At 49.0% G+C, this 27,552-nt stretch overlaps 1 protein-coding gene across 7 annotated transcripts in view; it reads right to left on the bottom strand.

Moving 5' to 3' along the window:
* Window positions 1-27,552, bottom strand: part of LOC105487279 (zinc and ring finger 3) — a 177,084-nt gene that overhangs the window by 6,748 nt on the left and 142,784 nt on the right. For 6 of the 7 annotated variants that reach the window (XM_011750729.2, XM_071080339.1, XM_071080342.1 and 3 more), the window contains exons 3-8: window positions 8,890-8,964; window positions 8,016-8,147; window positions 6,573-6,683; window positions 4,568-4,735; window positions 2,931-3,033; window positions 110-1,888 (exon numbers count right to left, since the gene is read on the bottom strand). In XM_011750729.2, the coding sequence (XP_011749031.2) occupies window positions 110-1,888; window positions 2,931-3,033; window positions 4,568-4,735; window positions 6,573-6,683; window positions 8,016-8,147; window positions 8,890-8,964 (2,368 nt within the window). The remainder of the gene's footprint in view (window positions 1-109; window positions 1,889-2,930; window positions 3,034-4,567; window positions 4,736-6,572; window positions 6,684-8,015; window positions 8,148-8,889; window positions 8,965-27,552) is intronic. The other variant, XM_071080343.1, reaches the window with a different exon arrangement.

The following is a 27,552-nucleotide window of genomic DNA, read 5'->3' as shown; positions in this document are numbered from 1 at the left end:
AAAACTAAGGGCAAAAAAGAAGTCACTCAGAAAACGCTTAAGACAGAAGATGAGGAGACGACCCTGATGGAAACTCCTGCTCTGATCTACTGCCATTTCCTGCTCTCACCTGCAGCCTCAGTGGCCGTGGCGCTGGACTCCTGAGTGTCCTGGAGGGCATTAGGGAAGCTGGCCCTGGCAGCACCCGCCTCCTCCGGAGGGCAGCCAGGCCGCAGCAGGGCCCTAGCCTGGCAGCACAGAGCCCGCTCCTCTTCCCGGGTTGCTCCCAGGCCCCTATGGGGCCGTGGGGTGTCCGGGCCCCGCGTCCCACCCCAGGAGCCGAGGCTGTGGGTCCCTTGGCAGTCCGAGGGCAGGCCCAGGTCACAGTCCACATCCTCCGGAATGATGGGGATGCGCTGGCTCAGGTCCCGGGCCCCGGGGTAGCAGCCGGGCGGGGGCTCCTCGGTGAGCGTGTACTGCACACTCACCGAGTAGTCCTCAGTGTAGCAGCCGCTGCCCCCTCCGCCGCCACGGGCCACCTGCTTCTCTTCATAGAAGCAGCAGGGCAGGCCCTCGTATTTCACCCCATCTGTCCTGGGCAAATGGTCAGGGTGAAGGCCGTACAGGCCCTGGGAGCTTCCTGACTGGGGCTCCCCACCCGCCGGGCCGGAGCCCTCGTAAAGGTGGGGCCCCAGGAACAAGGTGCTGCTGCCAGCTGCTCCGGCACTAGGTCCGGGTGGGGAGGGTTGGGGCTCGCAGCAGCAGGCACACGACGGCCCCTCGTGGCCCCCCTTCCAGGTCCTCCTGAGGTCCGGGGCGGCCCCAGGAGAAGCCTCGAGCCCCACTTCTGAGGTAGAGCTATTGGGCCCCCTGTGCTCCAGGGAGGAGTTGCTGCTGTAGTTCATCTCCAGGCTGCAGGTGGACACCTGATCCCCCGAGGGAGAGGCAGGGCCCGGCCAAGGCTCGCCCCGCCCAGCACCATGACTGTGCACCACCGGGAGCTCCTCGGGGGGCGGGGAGCCCTCGAAGCACACGGCAGGCCCCCGGCCCGAGCTGCCCGAGCCCCCCGCCTCACTGGCACGACAGGGGCTCCGGCTGCGGTAGATGAAGGGGTCATAGTCGCTGCTGAGGGAGCTGCGGAAGGTGGAGCAGCTCCCGTACACGCCCTGGTTGCTGACCTCAGTGCAGTCTACCACAGAGTCACTGGAGGAACAATGGCACTGGCCGGAGCTGCTGCTGCTGCTGCTGCTGCTGTCGCTGCCCGGGCAGTCGGCCAGGTAGCCACTGCACACCGAGCGGTGGCCGTGATAGCAGCTGAAGCTGGACGTGCTGCCACTCTCCAGGTGGGAGTGGGAGGGCGGGGCCACGTGCACCACTGTGGGGAAGAGCAGGCTGCCACTGCCGCTGGGAGGAAAGGCGCTGGGAGGAAAGGCACGGGCCGGGCCCCGGGGCGTGAGGCTAGGCGGGGACTGCCCCTCCTGCTCCGGGTAGCTGAGGCCCTGGAAGTAGTAGTGCTGGTACATGGTCTCATACTGGGAGAAGCAAGCTGCCTTGGAGAAGCTGCGGCCGCTCAACTTGGGTCTGCGGAAGGGGTGGGCTGGAGAGTAGGCCCGGTGCTCCAGGCCGCAGCGGTGAGCGGCCAGGCTGTGGTCCAGGTGGAGGGGTGGGTAGCTGCGGATGTAGGCGGGGGTCTGCGGGGAATAAAGGCTCTGCTCCCCGTTCTGGTCCACGGTCAGCAAGGTGACGGGGTTGCCGTGGGAGTCCATGCTTGTCCTAGTAGGGTAGGCTGGGATGGCGTTGGTCCTGTGCACGCGGCCGGGGTAATGCACCGGCAGGGTCACCCTCTGCTGCCGACCACGTGAAAGGTTGCTGGTCTCCACACACACCGCACTTGGGTTTCCCTTTTGTTCTGGGGACAAGCAGAGGAAACAGAGTAGGCAGGGCTGAGCATACTGGTGTCAGGGGCTGGAGGGATTTTTAAAACGGGCAGAGGCTGAAGCAGCAGGCTTGGTCACCTGCCGAGGTGCCCATTCTCACAACCCTGCCCCCAAACTCAGCTGCGGCGGCAGAGGTTGACCTGCCTATCTGTGTGAAATGGCCCATCTCCTGTAAAGGCCCCGCTCCCAACTCCCCACTGCTCTGCCTGACTGGGCACCACAGGAGTCTGCAGAAAAGAATCGGACTCAAAGACGCCAGTGTCCCTCCATCCCTGTTTAATGACACAGTGATGCAGGAGCAACAGCACGAGCTGGCCACTGCACACTCATCGTCCCTCATGGTCCTAGGACCACCCCATGGTACGGGGTGTGGGCAACCACCATTACTGTTATTGCCACTAAAGACATTAGGGGTCTCAGGCCTGGGAGAGGCCAGATGTCTTGCCTGAGGTCAGGAAGCTGCTTAATGTGAAGCCCAAACTTGAACTCAGGGTGATTCTTTTTTTTTTTTTTTTTTGAGACGGAGTGTCGCTCTGTCGCCCAGGCTGGAGTGCAGTGGCCGCATCTCAGCTCACTGCAAGCTCCGCCTCCCGGGTCTACGCCATTCTCCTGCCTCAGCCTCCCGAGTAGCTGGGACTACAGGCGCCCGCCACCTCACCCGGCTAGTTTTTTTGTATTTTTTTTAGTAGAGACGGGGTTTCACCGTATTAGCCAGGCTGGTCTCGATCTCCTGACCTTGTGATCCGCCCGTCTCGGCCTCCCAAAGTGCTGGGATTACAGGCTTGAGCCACCGCGCCCGGCCCAGGGTGATTCTTAATGCCAGGCTCTCCTAAGGGTTGTGCAGACAACCTCCAAAACCCAGGGCTGCCAGGCCTCCAAGTCCAGAGGACAGTGCCACAGTGGCTCTGCTCGCTCCCAAGCGTGTGGTGTGTGTCACACTCTAGCTAGGCACTTGGTAGGGACAGCGTCCTCTAACTTGACTCTTCAGCAATGGCTGAGGCAGGTGACAGTTACCTATGATGTTGTGCCGACAGTGGGGGCAGGTGTGGTGCTGCAGCAGCCAGGGGTCCACGCACTTCCTGTGAAACCGGTGAGTACAGGGGATGACCCGCAGCTCCTGGGCAGGGAGAGAGGGGACACGGGTCTGCCTTCAGCCTCGCAAGTGTGTCCTCCTGCAGAGCCCAGCACAGACCAAGGAGCACTGTACTGCATGCCAGTGCCCTTCCCCACTCCCCTCCCCACCTTCTGCTCTCCTCCCCACCTCCAATTAGGGCTCAATTTCCTAGAAGCAGGGCCCACCCATATGTTGTAGGGAGAAGGAAACTGCCAGCAGTCAGCCCCCACCACAGTCCTCAGTGTTAAGGGAGTGGGCACGCACAGAGGCAGGCGTCTTTCCTGTAGTTGGAGGAGGGCAAGCACACTCATGCCTCCACCCAGGGAAGGCCAAGACCTTATGCTAGTGAGGATGCGAGGCCTAGGGGTATGGAGAGAGGACCAGGTATACCCCAAGATATTCTGCATCTCTGAGGTGCTGCCTACCCCCGGGTATCCCAAATGGGCAAGAGTAGAAAGGAAGATGCCTGGGACTCATGATTGACAGATGGGGCAGCAAAGGGGCAAAGCTCTGCTCTCCCCTCCTTTACTGGACCCTGAACCTTATCATGGGGGTACATGGTTTATAAGAAAAGCAGCCTATCTAGACAGATGGAGTTATTGGGATAGAACCACCTTCAGAGTTCCTAAGCCTAAGCATCTTCCACATTTGCTCATTTTACTTTGTCTTTCAATATTCTGACCTGTCTAGCACAATATTCCAGCTCATACTTAACACTGTGCCTGACAGAATGACAAAGGGTCTACCCTGGATCTTCTCATGGAACCCTCATTATCACCTGGAATACTGGTCAGTGTTGGGCCCATGTCACAAGAAAACAAAATCACTTGCCCAAGGTCACAAAACTAGAATCCACCCAGGCCAGGATTAGAATCCAGAGTCTGTGTAAGAATCTAACTATTCTATTCTGCAAAAATTCCGTTTCCATCCAACAGTCTCTGCAGCAGTGGAATATTTTCAGCAAAGGGGCATCAAATGTCTGTAATTCTCAAGTGGTTTGCGCCCTACCCCCCAAATATGTTTATGTATGTATCTGTCTAGAAAGAGGGAGAGTGAGGGAGGGTGAGCAAGTGTGGCAAAATGTACATCATGGATGATTCTAGGCCCTTAACATATATCGTCTATGGTACTAGTCTTTTCTGAAGGTCTGAAATTTTCTTTCTGAGAGAGACAAGGTCTCACTCTGTTGCCCAGGCTGGCATGCAGTGGTGTAATAATAGCTCACTGCAGCCTCGAATTCCTAGCCTCAACTGATCCTTCCACCTCAGCCTCCCAAGTAGCTAGGACTACAGGCATGATACTAGGCCTAAAATTTTTAAAGAGCTACAAGAAAAAAAAGTGAGGGATATAAAATCCCGTCTCTTTGTAAGTAAAAACACCCAGTCAAGTATCAAGTTAAGTCTCAGAATTTTCAGAAGAGCGACTCTAAAAGTTGATGTGTGTGATGGAACACAGGGCCCTGTCCTTCTAGGTCTTGGGCACCTCTGCTGACCTGTCTATGTTTTCCCACCCAGGATGAGACTGCTTCTGCCATTACCTCTCCATCAATGTACTTCTCCAGACAGATGGCACAGTCGGATGTGGAGCTGCTGCTGAGTGTGTCCAGGGCCCCACAGCTCCCCTCCCGGCGCCCCTTGCTCTTGGAGTTGAACTTTCTGGTTTCCATCTTCTCCAGAGCCTGCACAGCCAGCCTGTTCATGGAATTCTGCATGGCAGAATGTGGTCTGTGTGAGGGTCCAGTACATATGACAGTGGCAGTCACCCCAGGGACATGACACTCGATTCACTGGGTCAGGCGGACAATTCTCTATCACGCCAGAACACTTCTGAGAAGTCGCTCAAAACTCGGACTGCCATAGCACATATTCTCCAGACGCATGGGGCGTCCACGACATCAACCTAGGCTTTTCCCAAGTGGCAAGACTAGCAGGGGTCTCTCTGATTTGAAGGCAGGGGTCTCCTCCAATTACCTGGACTTGCTGCCTCCTAACTCTGCCAGACCCTCAGTTATCAACCTGTTCTATGCCAAGGGTTCCTCCTCTTTCTGTTGAAAGAGGTGGTGATAGTAAATAGACAATGTGTAAGTGCTTAGCCCCTGGCAAATAGGCTGTGCTTAAAAAACACAAGCCATCATCCTGTTGGGGTTGGTCGCTTAACCTTCATGAGAACTTTGGTGATTCTCTTCTCTACAGATTGCCTTCCAGGATCCACCATCTCTCCCCTGAGACATGACCCTGCCATACATTTGCGGGTCCAGATCTCTGCTTATCCTCTCACCACCCTCCACCCCTGAGTTTCTCCTTCCTACAAGCACAAAGTGATGTGGTAGCTGCAGTGCTACAGCAGCTACTGTTCATCAAGCATCACCCGGAGAGCCTGGTATACTGTGTAGGTGGTCTGAAGTGGGGCCTGAGACCCTGCATTTCTATCAGGCTTCCAGGTGCTGTTGTTGCTGCTGGACCACAGATCCTATCTGAGGACCAAGGCTCTAGGGCGCCACTTGATGCACTGGGACAAGGCAAACACTTCTCAATCACGCCAGAATAGACTTCTGAGAAAGCACTCAAAATTCAGACTGCCACAGCACATATTCTAGACCTGTGGAGTGTTTATAATACTTATTAACATTGATTTAAACACTTCCTTTGGGCCAGGCGCGGTGGCTCATGCCTGTAATCCTAGCATTTTGGGAGGCCAAGGCAGGCGGATCACCTGAGGTTAGGAGTTTGAGACCAGCCTGGCCAACATGTTGAAACCCCATCTCTACTAAAAATACAAAAATTAGCCGGGTGCCTGTAATTCCAGCTACTCGGGAGGCTGAGGCACGAGATTCACTTGACCCTGGGAGGTGGAGGTTGCAGTGAGCCGAGATCATGCCACTGCACTCCAGCCTGGGTGACAGAGTGAGATCTTGTCTCAAATAAATAAAAAAATAAAATAAACACTTCCTTCGAAACACCTGCTGGGGATATTCCCAATGCTCAGCCTTTGTAGGACTAGCCCTTTTAGAACAGAGAAGGCACTGGGCTGTAAGTTTTGCTCTCTCTCTCTTTTTTTTTTTTTTTTTTTTTTGAGACAGGGTCTTACTCTGTTACTAAGGCTGGAATGCAGTGGTGCGATCATAGCTCATTGCAACCTCTGTCCCCCAGGCTCAAGTGATCCTCCCACCTCAGTCTCCCAAGTAGCTAGGACTACAGGTACGTGCCACCATGCCCAGATAATTTTTATATTTTTGCTAGAGACGGGGTTTTGCCATGTTGACCAGGCTGGTCTTGAACTCGTGAGCTCAAGTGATCTGCCTGCGTCAGCCTCCCAAAGTGCTGGGATTGCAGGCGTGAGCCATGGTGCCTGGCCTAGTTTGCGCTTACTTTTTTTCCATCTTTGCTGTTTCTAGGCCACTGGGAACACGCTGCAGAGCTCAGAGTCCACAGCTGTGAGGCTCCATGTTGCACCATCAAAAAATAAGGTGGTAAGAGTCCTGGTTTTCCCCAGTGTCAGGGCAACAGGGGTTACTGCTCATGGGTTACACATAGAGGCCCTACCTGACTGCGTCGCTGCTTCAGCTTGATTTTGACAAGAAGGATGAGGCAGACCAAGGAGACCACGATGAAGAAAGCCAGGAAAATCCCCATGTCAAAGTATTCAGTGGGTTGCTGGAATGGAACACAGACACAGTGAGTCACAGCCTCTCTGCAGCCTGGTAATCGGCACATGGGCTATCTTGGCTTGGTCAGGATAAAGATGGGGTGACTGGGATGAGTTTCCCCTCAATTTGCAGGAAACTCCTGGGGTTCTGCTCACATGTACATGGTGTGCTCCCTAGGCCCATGTAGTGCCTTCGGTGTGGCCCAGGGGGATGCCTGTGGCGATCTCAGCCAGGCCCCCCAAGAGCCAAGGGGACTCTTGGTAAAGCCTGGCTCCCTGTGGAATACTGCAAAGTTGGCTGTAACTGGTAAGAAAGGCCCTTCCAAATAAACACAAATAATCACATTTATAGGACAAAAGAGTAAGTGTCATGTTTTGAGGGAACAGTGATTACTAACCATATAATTAATGGTTTACAACAACTCAGAAAATTGTATGCTGCTTCCACAAATATCAGCTTCCACTACAATGCGTCATATTTACCAAAGCGCTTTTTTTTTCCTTTAAAAAGAAGCCAGCAAGTCAGTTCAGCAAACTCCCTCTACTTTTAGTTCTTACCTTTTCCTCACTGCCTCCTAAAACCTCGCAGCCACCTTATCTGGGACCTCCATTTGGCCAATGGGAATAGAGCTTTGCAAAGTGGAAGCTGCATGTATCCGGCTATGTTGTGCATGGGAAAGCATCATCCTACATTGTGAATGTCCCAATATTTGTGAGGAGGAAATAACACCAATATAGGGCACCAGCCCAAGGTTCCTGGAATTCTTCAGCTTGAGGTTTGAGCAGAAGAGGCCGGTTAAGAGTTAGTGGCCAGTAGTGTCTCTTCCACATACTTAAGAGATGCAGATGCTATTCATTAGCCATCGAACTCAATCCCAGTTGAAAGCTAACTTTTCCAGACTTAAATTAACTTGGGGAGTTTCAATAAGGTAATCTACTTTACAGGAAGAAGGAAATACAAGCCTTTTTTCTAGTGTCTAAGTCAGATTGAAGAAGGAAGACAGGGGAAGGCAGGTGCTCAGTCCTCCTCAGTTTGCCTTTCAGAGGGAGATGGGATGGAAAAGAAAGGATGAGGGATTGCCAAGAGGGAATGCCAGGTGGAAGAGGCCAGAGACATCTTAGCACAAAGGTATCTATTTCTGGTAGGATTTTTCAAATTCGCTGTAAAGGAACACGAGTAACATTTCTCCCTGGCCTTGAGTCCAGCAGGTGATCTAAGCCTGCAGGAACCTGGGGTTGCCAGCATTTTAGAGAGATAGGAATGAAAGGCCAAGGGAAATAAAGGGACAGGTAGTAGCAGAGAAGGCCCTGAGCCTGTGCCAAACAGTGTGGAGGCTCACTCGAGGAGGGCGGTGCTGGATCCTTGCTCGAGCCACTTTCTGCTTGTTGACGATGTTCATCAGCTTAATGGCATCTGCACCCTTCACATACACCACCGGCCTCTTGAGTGGGTCTTCCGAGCCCTGGTTCAGCTAAGGAAGAAAAGAGGGCTCTGGTTAAAAGGTGTGCTTACTTTAAGAAGCAGTAGAAAGAAAGGCTGGAGGGAAGGAACATTGAATACCTGTCTGGAATCCTCCAGCTCTTCCAACATTACAGCCTTCCCAATGTTCTTTTGGGAACATTACAGAGTTCCCAAAAGAGCAAGGCTGAGAATAACGCTTGTTTTGGGATGGACTGGGCAAGCAGAAGGGCCAGAAAGGTCTTAGAAAATGCCCCATGAGCCCGGCGCAGTGGCTCACGCCTGTAATCCCAGCACTTTGGGAGGCTGAGGCAGATGGATCACAAGGTCAAGAGTTCCAGCCTGGCCAACATGGTGAAACCCCATCTCTACTAAAAATACAAAAATTAGCCAGGCGTGGTGGCACATGCCTATAATCCCAGATACTTGGGACACTGAGGCAGGAGAATCATTTTAACCCGGGAGGTGGAGATTGCAGTGAGCTGAGATTGTGTCAGTACACTCCAGCCTGGCGACACAGCAAGACTGTCTCGGGGGGAAAAAAGAGAAAATGCCTCCTGTGCCCCAATTCCCTGGCTCTTAACCTCGCCCAGTACACCTCCCTTGGGGATTATGCCTAAACATGGACATCTAACTTCAGAAGACAAGAGCAAATGCCCTGAGATGAGGGTGACATAACCGGGACAAGCCAAGCTCACTAAAGGAAGTGGCTTTCTCAGGGAGGCTGCAGTGTTGGCATGGCCTGAGGAGTTTACCTGGTCAATAGCTTCTGGGTTTTCAGACACATCAAAGATGACTGCAGTAGCTCCCCGCTGTACCGCTCGCTTGGCCTGCCAGAGTAAAAAAGAGCAGGTTGGCCCTCTGGTCCTCTTACCTTTCCAAAGCTGGCCTTGGCATTCAGGCCTGTAATCAAATGCAGAATCTGACAGTTACCAACTTATGTGACATCAGGGACGTTACCTCACTTTCCTAACCCTCAATTTTCCCATCTATAAAGAAGGGGACCGATAACTAGAGTTAACAATAATACATAGTTTCAAATAGCTAGGAGGAGGATATTCCCAATACAAAGAAGTGATAAATGTTTGAGATAATGGATATGCTAATTACCCTGATCTGATCACTATACCTTGTATGTATTATCACTATGTACCCCACGAATATGTACAATTATTATCTGTCAATTAAAAAACTTTTTTTTTTAAAGAGGACAATTTCACCTACCTTGTATAGTAATTGTGAGGTCAGATGACTTATAATAGGGGAAAATACATAATTGATTACTTAACAAACTTTTGTCTTCCTATCCAGCCCAAATACTGAAAACGACCTACACATTAACAACCTGCCCGGTCAGTACAGAGGTACTGATTTCAGTATTTCCTGTTTCAGAGTCACTGGCAACCAAAGCAAATGCCTTTGGTCCATCTCATGTGGTTCCTTTTTCCTTCCCATGTCACCCAGTTAGAAGAATATATTGAGTATTTCTGAATGAGTCTCAAAATGGTTAATTTTAATAAGTGACACAAGCTGAAAACCTCTGGAGACACTGTCGGTGGTGGGAGCTGTGAAAAATAATTGTAAATGGGGTTTTGAGGCAGTTGGCTGCCAGACCTGGCTACACATCAAAAGCCACTTGGGAAGTTTGTAAAGCAGATTTCCTGGCTCAAACCACAGAGACTGATTGAGCAGAGCTGGAGTCAGGCCCAGGAAACTGAGTTGTGTACGCTTTCTGGGGGATTCAGATGATTCAACCATTTGGGGAACTACCGATCAGAGAGATGAGATTAGAATGTTTTAGGAACAAATGAGAAGTGATGGGATTCTTTTTGGGGGAGGTGGGGGAAGGACTCCTTTCCATCCCAAAGAACCTTCTAATTCCATGTCCAGCTAAGGTGACAGCAAGGTAGAAGCTGTGGAAAAACAAGACTTAAGATATAGCCTGGCTGGAGTTCGAGACCAGTCTAGGCAACAGAGCAAGACCCCATATCTAAAAAATAACAGAAAAATTAGCTCGGTGTGGCAGGGCATGCCTGTAGTCTCAGCTACTCAGGAGGCTGAGGCAGGAGGTTTGATTGAGCCCAAGAGGTAGAGATTGAGTTGTGATTGGACCACTTCATTCTAGCCTGAGTGACAGCGCAAGACCCTGTCTTCACAAAATACATACATACATACATGCATACCCTGGCTTTTAGGAGCCTGAATCTTGTTAGAGAAGTAGGACACTTCTAATGTGTGTATGTATAGAAGGCAAAACCAGCCTTCTATAAGATGGGCAAATGATGGCTAGTGCTTAGAGATCAATAGAGTTAATATTGGCCACAGTGCTTGAGAAAGAATAAAATTGAAATTCCTTTCCATAGGAATAATCACTCTACATTGACGGGGCGTGAGAAAGCAACATTGCCCAGAACACAGCTAGACCAATGGCTCCACTGGGCCACTAGAGGGCAGTCTCACCCTATAGCTTTTACAACAAACCAATTCCTTGTATTTAGCACCAAACAGTACCAAAAACAACTTCAGTAAAATCTTCAGTATACTGCAAGTTCCTTGGCAGTTCAAGAAGTTCTGGCACCCTGGACAATCTGTCCTTGTCTTGCAGGGGACCCTTTCTTTTTGAATGGAGATTCAATGCATTGAAAGTCTCAATGCATTGTTCACCACACCCTGTTTCATCACCAGATTGCTAGTCTAGGAGTCAGGAATGAATGCTGGGAGCTATTCCTGCCTCTGCCACTGGCATGCTGCTAACAGTGGACAAGTCACTCAATCGCTTTCAGCCTCAGCCTCAGTTTCCCCATCTGTTAAAAATAAGGCGGTGGGGGATGGCTGGGCACGATGGCCTATGCCTGTAATTCCGGCACTCTGGGAGGCTGAGGCTGGTGGATCACCTGAGGTCAGGAGTTCCAGACCAGCCTGGCCAACATGGTGAAAGCCTGTCTCTACCAAAAATGCAAAAAATCAGCTGGATGTGGTGGCATGTGCTTGTACTCCGGGAGGCTGAGGCAGGAGAATCGCTTGAGCCTGGGAGGCAGAGGTTGCAGAGATCATGCCACGGCACTCCAGCCTGGGCGAGAGTGAGTGACACTCTGTCTCAAAAAAAAAAGGGGGGGGCCGGGCGCGGTGGCTCAAGCCTGTAATCCCAGCACTTTGGGAGGCCAAGACGGGCGGATCACGAGGTCAGGAGATGGAGACCATCCTAGCTAACACGGTGAAACCCCATCTCTACTAAAAAAATATAAAAAACTAGCCGGGCAAGGTGGTGGGTGCCTGTAGTCCCAGCTACTTGGGAGGCTGAGGCAGGAGAATGGCGTAAACCTGGGAGGCGGAGCTTGCAGTGAGCTGAGATCTGGCCACTGCACTCCAGCCTGGGAGACTCCAGAGCAAGACTCCAGTCTCAGGAAAAAAAAAAAAGGGGGGGGTGGGTGGGTGCGGGGAGGCCGCCTATGTTATTATGACTAGGGTCCTTTCTAAATTCCCAGCCTTGGCCACTCAACTGAGAAGCAGTGGGCTATCAGAGCAACTCAGAACTGCACTGGCCCTGTCACCCTCCTCCAGGAAGAGAGGATGTTGATGACAGCTGAGAAAGTGTGAAGCCAGGGTGGCGTCACTTTCCTCCACCATAGAGCTATCTATCTTTCTATCTATCAGAGATGGGCTTTCACTCTGTCACCTGGGCTGGAGTGGTGCAATCACAGCTCACTGCTGCCTGAAACTCCTGGGTTGGAATGATCCTCCTGCCTCAGCCTCCTGAGTAGCTGGGATTGCAGGTGCATGCTACCATGCCAGGCTAATTTTTTTTTTTTTTTTTTTTTTTTTTGTAGAGACAAGGTCTCACTATGTTGCCCAGGTTGGTCTTGAGCTCCTGGGCTCAAGTGATCCTCCCATTCCGGCCTCCCAAAGTGCTGAGATTACAGGCATGAGCCATGGACAACCATACTGGCTATCCATAGAGTTCTTTAGGGACACAGACTACTTTGCCTGAGGCCAACAGCTCATGGATCTCATGGATGCCAGAGTTAATATAATTGTAAGTAGATGCTGGTGTTTTCCGCTTAGGTGGTATCCCAGGCTTTTTCATAAATTCCTTCTCCAGACATAGAAGGGCCCTGAGGAAAAGCACTAAAAATGAGGAAATAAACAGGCCCTCTCATTCCTTTATTTGGCTTTCATTCCACAATCAAGCACATCAAACAGCACCCTCGGGGAATGTGCAATTCAGATAAGTCCAGATCAGGAGCGCTGTGCGGTACCTGCACTTTGATGCGGGTGCACCTGGAGAGTCTAATGGCCTCGGGATGAAAGGCTGCAGGATCTGGGGTAGGGAATGCCTTCCCAGGAGAGACATGCCTCAGGGAAGCCATTTAGCCACATGGCCTTCTTAAAGTTCAGGCTTCCCTGCTCCGCCCAGAACGTGGAGGTCTCAAGGACTTAGAGGTTCCGAATGAAGCATGATCCATTTGAGAGACATAAAATACGTTTTTCACAAAATCTTGGACATGGTGATATGTTTCCTGGCTTTTACAGTGAAGAGGGCAGGTCAATAATAAGGCAGCTGGTTGCAGTTGCATGGGCCTGTAATCCCAGCTACTCGGGAGGCTGAGGCGGGAGTATCACTTGAGCCCAGGGTTTTGAACCTGTTTCTCTCTCTCTATATATATATATGGTACTTAAATTCCATTTACAGCTTGACTTCCAATACAACCAGGCTAATGTACGGGATCTAAGGACACATATCTTGTTTGAGAAAATGCTTCATTCACACAGGTGATCTACTTTTAAAATTACATTTAATGTAAACTACTATTAAAATAAGTTTGCACTTCCTGTACATACCAGGACTGGACAGGAGAGAAGCCAAGCTAAGACCCTATTGGGAATTCGCTTGTCAGAAGCCAGTTTAGGATTTAAAATAGGCTACGAATAACCCATATTTAGAAGAAGACACCTTTATTATATTGTTCGGAAAGGAAATTTAAAAAAATACAGGCCAGGTGCAGTGGCTCATGCCTGTAATCTCAGCACTTTTGGAGGCTGAGGCAGGAGGATTGCTTGAAGCCAGGAGTTCAAGACTAGCCTGGGTAATATAGCAAGACCGTCTCCACAAAAAAGTTAAAAACTATCCAGGCATGGTGGCGTTCACCTGTAGTCCCACCTACTCAGGAGGCTGAGGTGGACTGCTTGAGCCCAGGAGGCTGAAGGTGTAGTGAGCCATGATTGTGTCACTGCACTCCAGCCTGGGTGACAGGGCGAGACCCTGTCTTAAAAAAAAACACACACACACAGAACATTACTTGGTCATTCTCTGCCCCTTGCCCATATTTTCAGTTTAAAAATTGATGAGGCATATTCCTTGAACCAATCACTCTCATAGATCATTCACCATTTTACTTACTCAAGTGTAGACCAGAATATTATTTCAAAACAAACCTAGACCCTAGTTAGGAGTTCACAGTCTTGTGACCACCAGAAATCCTATCTTGAGGATCTTTAAGTCACATACTTAACGTGCAAAACTCTGAAGCTGGGGCCCTTTCAAAGAAAGGATGGGATGCAGCCTGGTGGATATGGTTGGATGAAAGTCACTGGTAAACTGGGCTGTAGCTGGAGAGGGCCGTTATCCCTAAACTGTGCACAGCCTGGAGTGCAAGATTAAGAGACGGGTGTGACCGCAGAACACAGGTGGGAAGTTTTGGCAAGGCCTCCCAGAAGCAGCCAAAGGCCTTGTCTTGCTGCCCTCTGTGTGCCCTTCCCTCTTCCTCACCCACAAGGGTATCTTCACATTCTTCATCACCTTTGCTACTTCCATCCTTGCTCAGGCCAGGGCAGGTTGGCACCAGCCAGCAGGTGACTGGAAATCCAAAGCAGAGTGCTGAATATAAAGTTGCCATGGTCCCTTATTTACCTTCCCAGGGCTGCTGGACCCAAGACTAGACAATGTAGTCACTGAGACAAGTAGCAACAGAGCAAACACTTGCACCCTTAAAATACATTTGCAAAGTACAAAATTCCAGCCTCTAGAAGACAGGGTTCTACTGTGGTTGGTACTTACCACTCCTATGGTTATTCAATAAATGTTTATTATAAGTGAAAGCAAGCCTGCCTGGTACCATACTCAGGTTATTACTGGTAAAAAGAAAGTGCTCCCTAACTCTGAATGTGATGTGCTTTTCTCATAAGGAAGTGCTTTTATTAGTAAGAGTGAGTCTAGAATGTCCCAGTGCAAATGTACCAATTATGATGAGAATTGTCCCATCACCACTTTGTGGGTGGGAAAACGTGAAGCCTAGAGCCTGCCACATACCAGGAATTCCACTCAGGAATGGATCTGGCATTTTCTCCAGTGTGTGTAGTTATACCCAGACTTGGTATGGGGCTTGGACCTACCCCCATACCTATTCCCTGGAGTCTTTGGGACACGGATTCCACTTTCACCTGTTTACCTGTTCCTCTGTCAAGCTCTTGGATGTGGTATCCCTAGTGCCTACCCTTTATTGCAGGAAAACTTTGACAGAATACAGTTTTAATAGAAAATAACCCAAAAGATGACTAAAAATCTCATTTGTCTCACATTCCTGACCATAAGATAACCAAGGAAGCTGGACTGTTAGTGCTAATATGAAGATATGTCTTCAACCTCTTACAGGAAGTTGCAGACATATGGGAGCCCCAAACAGACTTTTTTTTTGCCTCTACTGAATACAATTTTGCCTTCTGGCTTTTTTATCATAAGCTTCTAAGTTATTAAAAATTCTTTGTAAATATTTTAAATGGCTGTGATTTTTTTTCCTTATATGCTACACATGTATTTCTGATATTTGGGTTGTTCCAGTTTTTAAAATTATAATTAATACTACATTGAATAAATATTGGTTTCCATTTCTAGTTTTCAGAGGACATAGGCCCTGTGCCAAAGAATATAAAGATTATGAATAATCTCAATAAAATCCATATCAAATTTTAATGTCCCTCCTTATATACCCACCCAACTCTTATTTACCTGCATAAATGACAAGATAGCTAAACTGGCACAGACAATACAGGCAAATTTGTCAACAGATTTAATTTCTGGGTTAGGTGGCCTGTTGATGAGCTGGGTGGAAGGGAGAAAGAAGTCAGTTTGAGGGTAACTCTCTAGATGATATTTCACATGCAGACAGACACTTTAGAGTGAACTATAATGAGCTGATCATATTAATACGAATACTACTAATCCTTCAAGGTCAAGTTCCTGTGCAACCTTTTCCATAAAACCAATGGTGCTTCTCCTCAGCCAAAGGACAGGTAAGATACCTCTCTCTGAGCTCTAATATCTTAGGGTTTCTCTTCTGTTGTTTACTACTTCTGTAATACATTTTCCCTGAAAATACGATCATCTTTAGAGTTTTTGCTATTTATAAGGGTAATATGTGTATGAGGTGAACAATTTAAAATAACTCAGCTACTGAAAGCAAAAAATAACTCATCTGTTACCCCCTATATCCCAGCATTTTAACATAATGGTGTGGTTTATATCCTCCAATTTTTTTTTTTTTTTTTTTTGAGACGGAGTCTCGCTCTGTCGCCCAGGCTGGAGTGCAGTGGCGGGATCTCCGCTCATTACAAGCTCCGCCTCCCGGGTTTACGCCATTCTCCTGCCTCAGCCTACCGAGTAGCTAGGACTACAGGCGCCTGCCACCTCGCCCAGCTAGTTTTTTGTATTTTTTAGTAGAGACGGGTTTTCACCGTGTTAGCCAGGATGGTCTCGATCTCCTGACCTTGTGATCCACCCGTCTCGGCCTCCCAAAATGCTGGGATTACAGGCTTGAGCCACCGCGCCTGGCTCCAATGTTTTTTAAACCCATATATTGGCAAGAATAAAATGCATATGTGTTGCAGACACACACACACCAAAATGTAGTTAAAAATATGCTGGATGAGTACCTATAATCCCAGCTACTTGGGAGGCTGAGGAGGGAGGATCGCTTGAGCCCAGGAGCTTGAGGGCCAGCCTGGGCAACATAGACCCCGGCTGTTAAAAATTTTGTTAAAAATAAATACATTGGACATATTGGACATACACTGTTCTGTACTCTACTCCCCCCTTAACTCAACAATTTACTCAACAAGGCCGGGCGCAGTGGCTCACGTCTGTAATCCCAGCACTTTGGGAGGCTGAGGCGGGTGGATCACAAGGTCAGGAGATCGAGACCATCCTGGCTAAAACGGTGAAACCCCGTCTCTACTAAAAATACAAAAAATTAGCCAGGCGCGGAGGCGGGCGCCTGTGGTCCCAGCTACTCGGGAGGCTGAGGCAGGAGAATGGCGTCGGCCCGGGAGGCGGAGCTTGCAGTGAGCCGAGATCGCGCCACTGCACTCCAGCCTGGGCGACAGATCGAGACTCCATCTCAAAAAAAAAAAAAAAAAAAAAAAACAATTTACTCAACAATATATGCATTGATGTGGGAAAACGTTCATTTTTCTTACCAGCTACACATATCATTCCATTGTATGGTTATTCAGAGCTCCTTTAATGACCATCTCCCTGAGAGGCATATAGCAGATTTCTACATTTTCTCTGTTATAAACAGTGTTGTATTCATATCCTTGTACTCATATTCTAGAGGCAACGGTCCTTAAAATAGCCATGAGTGGTCCTGCTGAGTCAAAGGGTATCGATGTCCTATACATAAAGGCCTAGCTTGGGTGCCAGGCATACCCTTGGAGATTAACAGAAACTCCCAGGAGCCAGGAGGTAGACCTTACTGACCACACTGGTATGCCCCATAAAGCCTAACATGGCTAGGCATGGTGGCTCACACCTGTAATCCCAGCACTTTGGGAGGCTGAGGTGGGAGGATCACTTGAGGCCAGGAGTTTGAGACCAGCCTGGCCAATATAGCAAGACTCCGTGTGTCTTTAAAAAAAAAAAAAAAAAGCCTAACAAAGCAGATGGCCCTGGGCATGGTTCATACTCAAATTAACACAGTCAAATTCTATTTGCATTAACCATATATTAATTTAGTTGTTCTACGGTAGTTATTAACTGGTTACTATGTGTTCTAGACCCTGGGGACTCATACAGCAGCAGGCAGCAAGCATGGTCACAGACTCCTGTCCTCACCAAGCACACATCCTGCCCATGGTGCTGGTAGATCCCTCTCTGAAGAGGCCAGGAGAGTCCTAAGGAAGAGCATGTACATTTAGTTCCAAGGGCAAATGGGTAAGAAATTAAGAACATGGCTTCACTTGCCTCATATCTCTATAGTAGCCTTTCCCAAAGTGCATCTAAGGGAATGATTTTCCTGGTCAGTGTCCTTTGAGAAATGCTGCATATTCCAGAGCTATCCCTGACATATACATCATTAATATGCGAGAGACTCCTATTTTACCCAGCATCCCAAACTTTTTTGGACACAAAGCCTGTTTACAGCAACTCTATGGAGCAGGCTTTAGGACTCTGCTCCTTGGGTCTTGACATGGGCCTGCTCTTCATACAATCCTTACTTCCCTACAACCTGGGCTCCCTCCTCAAGGAGGTACCCCATCTCTCCCATTCCTTCACCCACGGGGCCAAGTCAAAACTGCAGCCCTTTGCCTTTTCACCTATGCCCAATGGCTTGCCAAATTTTGCTGATTCTCCATCGTTTTTTCATCCCCACTGCTGCCACCCTGGCCAGGACACCAGATTTCTGACATGAGTCTCAACAACATTCTCCTCTGGGGGCTCCTGAGCCCAGCCCACCTTGCATGCCCCTGCCCCCTCCCCAACACGGTCTCCATGCAGTAGCAGAGGGACCATTCTCAATCATGGATCTGACCTGTACCAGCCTTCTCCAATGACTGTGCTGCTCTTAGAGCAAGATGTGACCTCCTCCTGCTTATTATTTCTGAACACAACACTCAAACTCCTAAGTTGAACTAGATTGAGCTTTTTTTTTTTTTTTTTTTTTTTTTTGAGATGGAGTCTCACTCTGTCACCCATGCTGGAGTGCAGTGGCATGATCTTAGCTCACTGCAGCCTCCATCTCCTGGGTTCAAGCGATTCTCCTGCCTCAGCCTCCCGAGTAGTTGGGATTACAGGTGTGCACCATCGTGCCTGGCTAATTTTTTCTATTTTTAGTAGTGACAGGGTTTCGCCATGTTGGCCAGGCTGGTCTCGAACTCCTGGCCTCAGGTGATCCACCCTCCTTGGCCTCCCAAAGTGCTGGGATTACAGGCCTGAGCCACTACATCCGGCCTAGACTGAGCTTCTTTTAGTTCTCTTCAAAATCCCAAACTCAATGGTGGCCTCATTTGGGGTAACAGGAAACCAACCATGAGGAGCACATTACCCCCTTCACACACAGGGTTCATCTTTACTGCTTCTCTCTTTCTGCTCGGTATTATTCGCTCAGGCTGCGGTGCCCAGTGGCCTTATGCTGTGCTCTGCCACTGTGGCACTTATGGCGTCACACTGTCATTGTTTACTTAAAATGCCTCCTTCACTAAAGGGCAGCCAGTGTGTCAGACTTCTTTCCTGCTGAATTCCCAGAACCTGGCAAAAGGCCTGGCACAGGGTAAATGGCCAAGAAATGTTTGTTGATTAACCTAAAGGATCAGTTTTTGCCCTAGGGGTTAGCATCAAACACCAAGGGCCCTGCTACTGAAAGCACTGATTGCAGCTCACTCTAGGCCACCTGTCTCCTCCCTTTGACTTTTGGGAAAGGTCTGTTCTCTAACAAATCTTCTTGGAACATAATATTCTTCGTACTTTAGATTCTCAGGATTCAGTTTCTTATTACTGGTGCCATCTTTTGCTGTTGCATTTCCTGACAGCCTTTTTACTGGTTGTCAGTTTGAATGCAGGCATCGTGTCTCCTCTGGCCAACCTTGACCCCAGGCACTAAAAGTGGCTTGGCCTTGTTGCAGATCTGTATCAGGCCCCAGCCCCTGCGTGTGCTCATCTCTGGATATCAAAGCTCTCTGAAAACAAGCCCAGCCACTTGCAGTGTTTGTTTCTTCCATTCTGCAGGAATGGGAGCCTCCCTTAGTACCTTTACCAAAAGAAAGCTGGCCAGATGACTACCCTTGGCCATGTCCACAAGAACAGGCTGCATGTGAATTTTCACAGCATCCTCCCATTATCACTAGGGGGCCTTGACTTTCCTCCAGCCTAAAAGACTGATGGAGTTCATCCTGTACCTGTGGAGAAATATGGCCACACCACACAGGGGTCCAACCCCAGGAAAGTGCAGGTTTGGCTGCTTTCCCCACCTGGTGCGAAGCTCTGTTGCCTTGGTTCTCTGAGTGAACTGGTGGCAAATTTTACCACAGCTTCAAAATCCCCAACTCCATGGTGCCCTAATTTAGGGTAACAAGAGACCTAAGCATAGGTCTGAAGGCTTGAGAGATACAGCCATCTAAAGCCAGAGCCTGGAACACCGCACTGCTGAAATGCAGGGCGGCAGCAACCAGCCCTGTTTCTGTTGCCGCCACCAGGCCTGCTCCTGTGGTCAAGGAGGGGAAAAGGGCGGGTAACACGATGGAGAACACCCGGTCGGTCCTAGGGACTGGCCACGCCTGACGCCCAGAGGTCCCTCTTGGCGGGTCCTACCCCAGTCCAGAGAGCCCAGGCTCTTTGAGTTCTGTTATGCCCCTCCCTCTGGAGGCCACTAAGTGGATTTTAAATCCTCACTCCTCACTTTTTCCTTTCCTCCTCCTCGAGTTCTTCACTTAGTAGTGACCACCCAGGCACCAGGCTCTTGAACATTCTGGTCAGCTGCTGTTCTCTGAAGCATGAGTCACTGCATGACACAGGACATTCTCGCTGGGCAAGGGGGCTCCCAAGGCCTGCCTCACCAAGGGCCCTGTTTTCCGACAGAAACTTTTCATTCCATAGGAAATGAGGTCACACACCAGAGCACATGGGTAACCGGTGAGAAAATCCTCGTGCCAGGAAGGGGGGTGGTGGTGGTAGAAGGGGGGAGGCAAACTAGACCCTAACACTCACAAACCGCCAGAGGGAAATCACCTGCGGCTCTTGGGTAATTTCTACTAGGGTGGGGATGAGAAGGGTGCAGGAAAGGGACGCACACAGCTTAAAAAAAATCTGGTTTCTTTTGAAGTATATACAACATACACGATTTTACTAAGCCAAACTTGCAGGGTATTTGGCTAGCTTACTTTCAAGACTTGGAGCCCCTTAATCTACGGTCTACAGGAGACCAACACACAGAAGGTAAAGAGGGGCAGGGGTAGGATCGGGGGCGAGAGGCCAGGGCGGCCAGGCGGGCTTCACTGCCTAGGGGGTCGGGAGGTGAGGGTGGGTGGCGCAGTGCTGCCAGCTCCACCCGCCGGCTCCTCGCTCCGGGGCTTGGCTGCAGCCCGGCCTGACCTTCCAGGTTTCCCTGGCAGGAGATCAAAGCGCTGAAGCCACAAACACAGCTCAGAACTCCGAGGCCCTGCGGCCAACATCCCCCCTCCCGAGGCTCCTCCCTGCGCCAGGAGCCCTCCTCCTCCCTCCTCCCATCCCGCCTGCACCGCCCCGCAGGGTCCCTCCTCCCCTCCACCAGCCCTGCTTCTCTATGTTTTCCCCCACCCCCGAACCCCCAATCCAGCGGGCCGGGACTTTCGGGGCGGGCTGCCAACCGGCCTTCTCCGACCCGGGAAAGTGCCCTCCTCGCCACCGGCCGCGCCCCTCCCCACCGGGAGAAGATATTTCTCGCCATAATTAAGGTCATTAAGCCTCCAAAGGCTCCCGTCGGCTGCAGGTTCTGAGTTCCGGAACGAAGATGATGCATTTTAAGTCCTAGTTAAGATTATGCTGATCTATTTAGGAGACATGTTAGCAGCGAGAATTCAGCGGTTAAGTTAGTGGTTATGGCTGCCTAAGTTTAAATAGTGTTACTTATTCTCAAAATATGTAGCAGCCCCACTTAATTTCTCCTAATTAAAGGTACCCGACTGAAGAGGCTGGAGTCCGCGGCCGGGTCGCGGCGCCATTGCACAGGTTGGTACCCTTTTCACAATCAGAAACTACTGGGTGTCAAACGGAAATGCATTTCCCTAGATCTTAATCTTAAACATAGACGTTTAGACCAGTTCCAAGAAACACAATGATCCTCTTTGTTTTAACACCTGACAAGGAGCACCAAAAACCCAGGAGAGCCTGTGCACACCCTCCTGTTCCATCGATACTGTCCTGTTCCCATCGATACTGTGGGGTGAAAGATGTTACGGAAAAAACTGCAGTGGGGTTGTTTCATTACCTGTCCATGCCTGGAAGATAAGCTTTTGGAAGAACCTGGAAGCCGTTATCTTGGTTGAGTTTCCAGAAGTCCCACTTCAGGCCAAATCTTATATAGTCAGCAACTAGGAACTTCAAAAAGGACCACCCCCCTTCAATGCATATGGCAACTAATTAATATAAACAAGTGTTAATTAGGTGGCAGCATCAGGCTTAACGAGGAACAACAGTGCCTGCAAAGTCTGGACACCCTACAGCCTCTCTGGAGGATGAGAGGTGGCGCGCAGGCTCTTTCTGAAGGCTGAGTTCCTCACAGGCGCAACTGTGCTTCTCAACCTTCGCTCACTGAGGAGGCAACTGGGAAGATTAAAACAAAACAAACAAACAAAAAAACTCGTGCCCAGGACCTACCCCTAGAGATGATTTGATCTATGTGGATAAAACCCCAGCAGCAATATTTTTTTTAGAAGTTTCGCAGTTATTTTGAAATTCAGGTAGTGCAGAGAACCACTGATCTAACCTAAAATCGCACACGGCCTCTGGCATGACTGTCCGATGCACATTCTGGAGCTCCTCTCCTGATTCAGTTGGACTGGTGTAGACCCAAAGGTCATCTAACCAGCACGCTCTGGGAATGCTTACAATGAGGCAAAGGAAGGTGTTAGAAAATTGCTGAATCAGGTGGTAAACTTATTGAGAAGGCAGAAAATTATTTTGATTACACTATTTTCTTATTTTTATGAAGAGGAAAGTAATTCAGATGAAAGCATTTTTGTATGCTAGAAGCAGGCTTGCTTCTAACATTTGTGGGACAGGGGACAAGGGCTTACAAACTAGTAAATAAAATAGATCTTACTCTTCTATCTTGACATATGTACCTTCATAAGAACTTGAAACATAGGTTCCAGGTGAGCTTTTTAACTCCTTGGATCTCCTTGCCAGAGCATGTCAATGTGTAGACAGCTGACCCCTGGTCCACCCTGCACCTTTTTTTTTTTTTTTTTGTATTTTTTTTAGTAGAGACGGGGTTTCACCGTGTTAGCCAGGATGGTCTCGATCTCCTGACCTTGTGATCCGCCCGTCTCGGCCTCCCAAAGTGCTGGGATTACAGGCTTGAGCCACCGCGCCCGGCCCTGCACTTTGAGGGGGTTGTACACAGGCAGGTGAACACCCCAGGCTTGGAGGCCAAGCTGTGTCTACATCCTTGGGAAGAGGGGCATGCTGCCAGTGCACTGTGCCTCCAGGAGGACGGTCCTAGAAGAGAGGTCTGTAAGGGCTGGAAGCCAACACAAAGTCATCTTAGGGGAGTTTAGGGATGCTGGGAATGGTTTGGATGGGGGCTTCCCCTTGGACTCCTCACCCTGTGGCCAGAAGGTTTAAAAGAGGGGCCTTAAAGCACGGTCCCCCCTGCTTGGTCACAGAGCAGTACTGAGACTCCAAGAGGGAAAGTAAGGAAAGTACCTATTAATGTTCCAGGCAAGGTACCAAGTGCTTTCAAATGGTACTGAATCTGCAGAGCAACTCCGCAAGGGAGGTGGTGTTGATCCCCATTTTACAGCTGGAGGCTCAAAGGTTACATAACTTACCCATGGATACTCAGCCACAGAGTGGAGAGCTGACATTTGACCTAAGCCTCTCTCCATAATCCCAGGCCAGAGAAATACTCACGTTGTCCGAGGGCGTTCTAAAATCAAGTGTAATGGAGATACGTGCACATATATCAACATGAATGCTGAACCTCCAAACATTCCATTAATAGCTTATGTAAGTATTATATTTCCTGGTAACACAAGGAAATTCCAGATAGCTCTTATCCTAACCCACCTGGTCTCCCTCCTCTTGAAATTTCCTTTTACAAATGTCATGCAGCTCATGCAGTCAACATAAGGAGGCATTTTTTTCTCCCCTTGCTGCCTATCACACTCATCGCATCACATCTGGCCCTCCCTGGGAGGTGGCAGGGTGGAACATTTCCTTACTTTTGTACAGGGTTACCTGCTTAAAAACTCAAGTCTATTTAGTCAGAGACTATTTCATCCAAAGGGGTTATATTCATTGCCAGTGTAGCCAATGCAAGCTCACAAACACTATAACTTTCATCTTTTATTCTTCTTAAGGATCTAAGTTGTTTCAAAATGGTCCCCTGTGTACCCTATGGTATTGACTCCTTTTATGTGATTTTGTATTAGCAGAGTTTAAGAAAAGTTTCACTATCTCTTCACCTTAAACCAAAATCATTTTATAACAGCTACAGAATCAAATCCTTTTCTCTAGAGAAGGGCAGTTACACGACCCCCCTCAGTCATGCTATTCTTATCTGGGTGCAGTCAGTTTGATGACACCCTACCAAAGCCAGGCTGGCCAACCCAGACTGTTTTTAGCACTGCCATAGTGGAAGAGCAGGAAGAAAAGGGGGTACCTCAGACTGCTTGGACTGAAATTCTAGCTCACCTACAGAGCTCTGTGACTGTGAGCATGTGATGAATTTTCTGTTTTATTTCATCTGCACAATGGGGATGACATTGAATCTATCTCCTGAAGGCTTCTGGAAGTTGACATGACCATGCTACACTTCATATACATGCCTGGACGTCCCAGTTTAGGCCAAGAAATGATGCTGTGGCATGAGTCTGGCAGAGGGTGGTCAGTGGCTGTCAGCCCAGTGGTATATTAGAATGCCTGGGGGAGCTTATTAAAAAATAGAGGGGGCCAGGCACAGTGGCTCACGCTTGTAATCCCAGCACTTTGGGAGGCCGAGGCGGGCAGATCACCTGAGGTCAGGAGTTGAAGACCAGCCTGGCCAACATGGTGAAACCCTGTCTCTACTAAAAATACAAAAATTAGCTGGGTGTGGTGGCAGGTGCCTGTAATCCCAACTACTCGAGAGGCTGAGGCAGGAGAATCGCTTGAACCCGGGAGGCGGAGGTTGCAGTGAGCCAAGATTGCGCCATTGCACTCAAGCCTGGGGGACGAGAACAAGACTTTGTCTCAAAAATAAATAAATAAATAAAATAAAATAAAATAATAAATAAATAAAATAAAAAAATAGAGGGGCAGACTCCTTCCTGGAGACTGACTGATGGGAACTAGGCTGGAGGTAGATCTAGCCTTTGTAGGTTTGAAAGCTCCTCAGGCCAACTCTTAGGTGCAGCCAAGATGGGTAACCACAGACCAAGATGCTAAGGAGGTAAGAGAGGGAGAGATGGTGAGCTGGGAATGTGCTTCTTAACCTAACTCATTAAGCCCTTGTTCTTTCCCTCCTAGAATGGTCCAATTCCTTTCTCAGCTGCATTTCTGGTTTTTAAGAAACCCACTTATGCTACTTTACCTCAGACTTAAGGAAAGTGCTTGTTAAAGAGAAAATGTGTCTTCAAGGCAATAAACAATTGAGCTTTTTGTGATGACTGGGGAAAGATACCCCCAAAGCAGAAGTCTGGGTTGCTCACAATCAAAAGCCTCCAAACAATGATCACAGGCATCCTCTGGTCACCAGGTCTTGGCCTGGTACCTGGAACCCAGCAGGCACGAAAATGCTGGGGGGACATGGCCATGGGCACAAGAGCAACCATTTATACGGGGCAAGCTTTTGGGGTTCGTGGCAGAAATCCTCCTGACTTTTGGGTCCAGGCCTTTGGCCTCTATGCCACAGGAGTCCCAGGATCTTGCATAGGAGCCTCTGCCTTGAGTAGGAGAGAGCAATGGAATGCAAGTTCCAGATGGGTCTTCTGTGATAACAGGATAAAAATAGACAAAGACGGGAATCTCAAGGACACCATTTTCAGGTTTAAGTCCTATTGAGGCGGGCAGATCACGAGGTCAGGAGATCGAGACCATTCTGGCTAACATGGTGAAACCCGGTCTCTACTAAAAACACAAAAAATTAGCCGGGCGTGGTGGCGGGTGCCTGTAGTCCCAGCTACTCGGGAGGCTGAGGTAGGAGAATGGCGTGAACTCGGGAGGCAGAGCTTGCAGTGAGCTGAGATTGCACCACTGCACTCCAGCCTTGGTGACAGAGCGAGACTCTATCTCAAAAAAAAAAAAAAAAAGAAAGAAAGAAAGAAAAAGAAACACATGCTTTCTTGAAGCCAGCCCTCAAACATACTCTGAACTGAGCTAACCAAGTCACAGAACTTGTATGTCAACTGCCCAACTAATATCCACTTCTCTGTGATAAGTGGTGACAGCTCTGCCATTAGCAGCAATTTTAGTGAGGGGATCTGGGGGTGTGGAGAAGGGCTATTGGCCATAGCAGTCATGGGTTAGGCTGTAAAACATAAGTTAAAAGCAGAATGTCCTATATTGAATTAGACCCTAAAATGTCCAATATTTTCGGGTCTAATTCAAATAACAAGGGCTATAATCACCTTTCTATAGGCTAACAGGATGAAGGCTGTGTCAAATCTATGCTTTTATTTCTCCCAAATGCATTCCAGTCCTGGTACTCAATAATAGTCATCACAATGGTACTGATGATGGAGGGGGAAGGAGAAGTGGCAGAGTCACCAAGCTAGCCTTCCTCAGCCCAAAAGCTAATGCTAGCTGGAGAATAAAGGTGCTCCCAAGCATCCCTACCATGCGTCTGGGGTGCAACAATAATCATTAATACTACTTTCTGTCCTATGTTCACAATCCCATCAATGCCCTGCTGGAAAGCAGTGAGGGGCTTGCAATGCACTACGTTAAAGAAATGGAACTAGAGGCTGGGCGCGGTGGCTCATGCCTGTAATCCCAACACTTTGGGAGGCTGAGGCAGGCAGATTACCTGAGGTCAGGAGTTCGAGACCAGCCTGGCCAATATGGTGAAACCCCGTCTCTACTGAAAATACAAAAAAATTTAGCCGGGCATGGTGACCTGCACCTGTAATCCCAGCTACTCGGGAGGCTGAGGTAGGAAAATCACTTGAACCCGGGAGGCAGATGCTGCAGTGAACTGAGATCATGCCCTTGTATTCCAGGCTGGGTGACAGAGCAAGACTCTGTCAAAAAAAAAAAAAAAAAAAAGAAAAAGAAAAGAAAGAAAAAGAAATAGAACTAGACCAACAAGGAAAAGAAATGGATTAAGAGTTTAATTGGGTGGGATTATTTTGAAGGATGCTCCATACAGTTCTGCAGTGGAGGAGCCTGGATGGGAGTGATGTATGCCATGTCAGGAAAGACTTCATGGAGGCCAAGCTGCCAGAATGAAGAGGAAGAGAAGGCCAGCCAGCAGTTGGATATCAAAGGTGCTGGTGGAGGCAGCAGACACACCAAATAGCATGAAGGGGAGAGGTTAGCAAAAGCTGGCATAGAGGCCAGGTGTGGTGGCTCGTCTGTAATCCCAGCACTTTGGGAGGCTGAGGCAGGTGGACCACTTGAGGTCAGGAGTTTGAGATCAGCCTGGCCAAGATGGTGAAACCCCGTCTCTACTAAAAATGCAAAAATTAGCTGGGCGTGGTGGTGGGCACCTGTAATCCCAGCTATTCAGGAGGCTGAGGCAGGAGAATCTCTTGAATGCGGGAAGTGGAGGTTGCAGTGAGCGAAGATGGCTCCACTGCACTCCAGCCTGAACGACAGAGTGATACTCTGTCTCAAAAAAAAAAAAAAAAAGTAGCATAGGGTTGCATGGTTGGGTATCATCGTCCACTCACATGGCCATCGTATAAACTTCACAACTATTTAGTGGTTACCCTTTCTGTTGGTGGCAGCTGGCATGTCCACAGTTTAGTTTCTGGAACACAGCATCCAAGCAGTCACTATAGTTTACTGACATTTTTGGGTCACTACCTGAAATTTTATTTTTTTCTGGAAGGGGTTCATAATCTCTACTCCAAGGCCCAGTCCTGTGGCTATGTGCTTCCAGGCAAAATATTCATTAATTTAACAAATACTTATTGAGCATATACCATGAAGATACAATCATATGCCAAAAGAATCTAGTCCTAAAAGATCTAGTGCCTCTTCTCATGGAGTTCCAGTAGTTATACTAGGACCCTACATGCACAGCCAGAGGTAAGTGCCCTGAAGAAGAGGAGTATCACAGGACTGCAAGAAGAAAGCGGGTAGAAAGGCACTGCTGACTGGGCCTATGTGTCTCCACTTTATATCAACTTGTTACCCTGTGAACAGCAAACCTCAGTAGCACCGCACGCTGCCTGGGAACCCTCAGCAAATATTAAAGCATCTACTCAATATTAACACTCATATTCACCAACAAATACAGGGGCAATTA

This window comes from Macaca nemestrina, chromosome 15 (assembly GCF_043159975.1).
Source record: "Macaca nemestrina isolate mMacNem1 chromosome 15, mMacNem.hap1, whole genome shotgun sequence".
Taxonomy (NCBI): Eukaryota; Metazoa; Chordata; class Mammalia; order Primates; family Cercopithecidae; genus Macaca; species Macaca nemestrina.
This window is presented reverse-complemented; position numbering and strand designations above follow the sequence as displayed.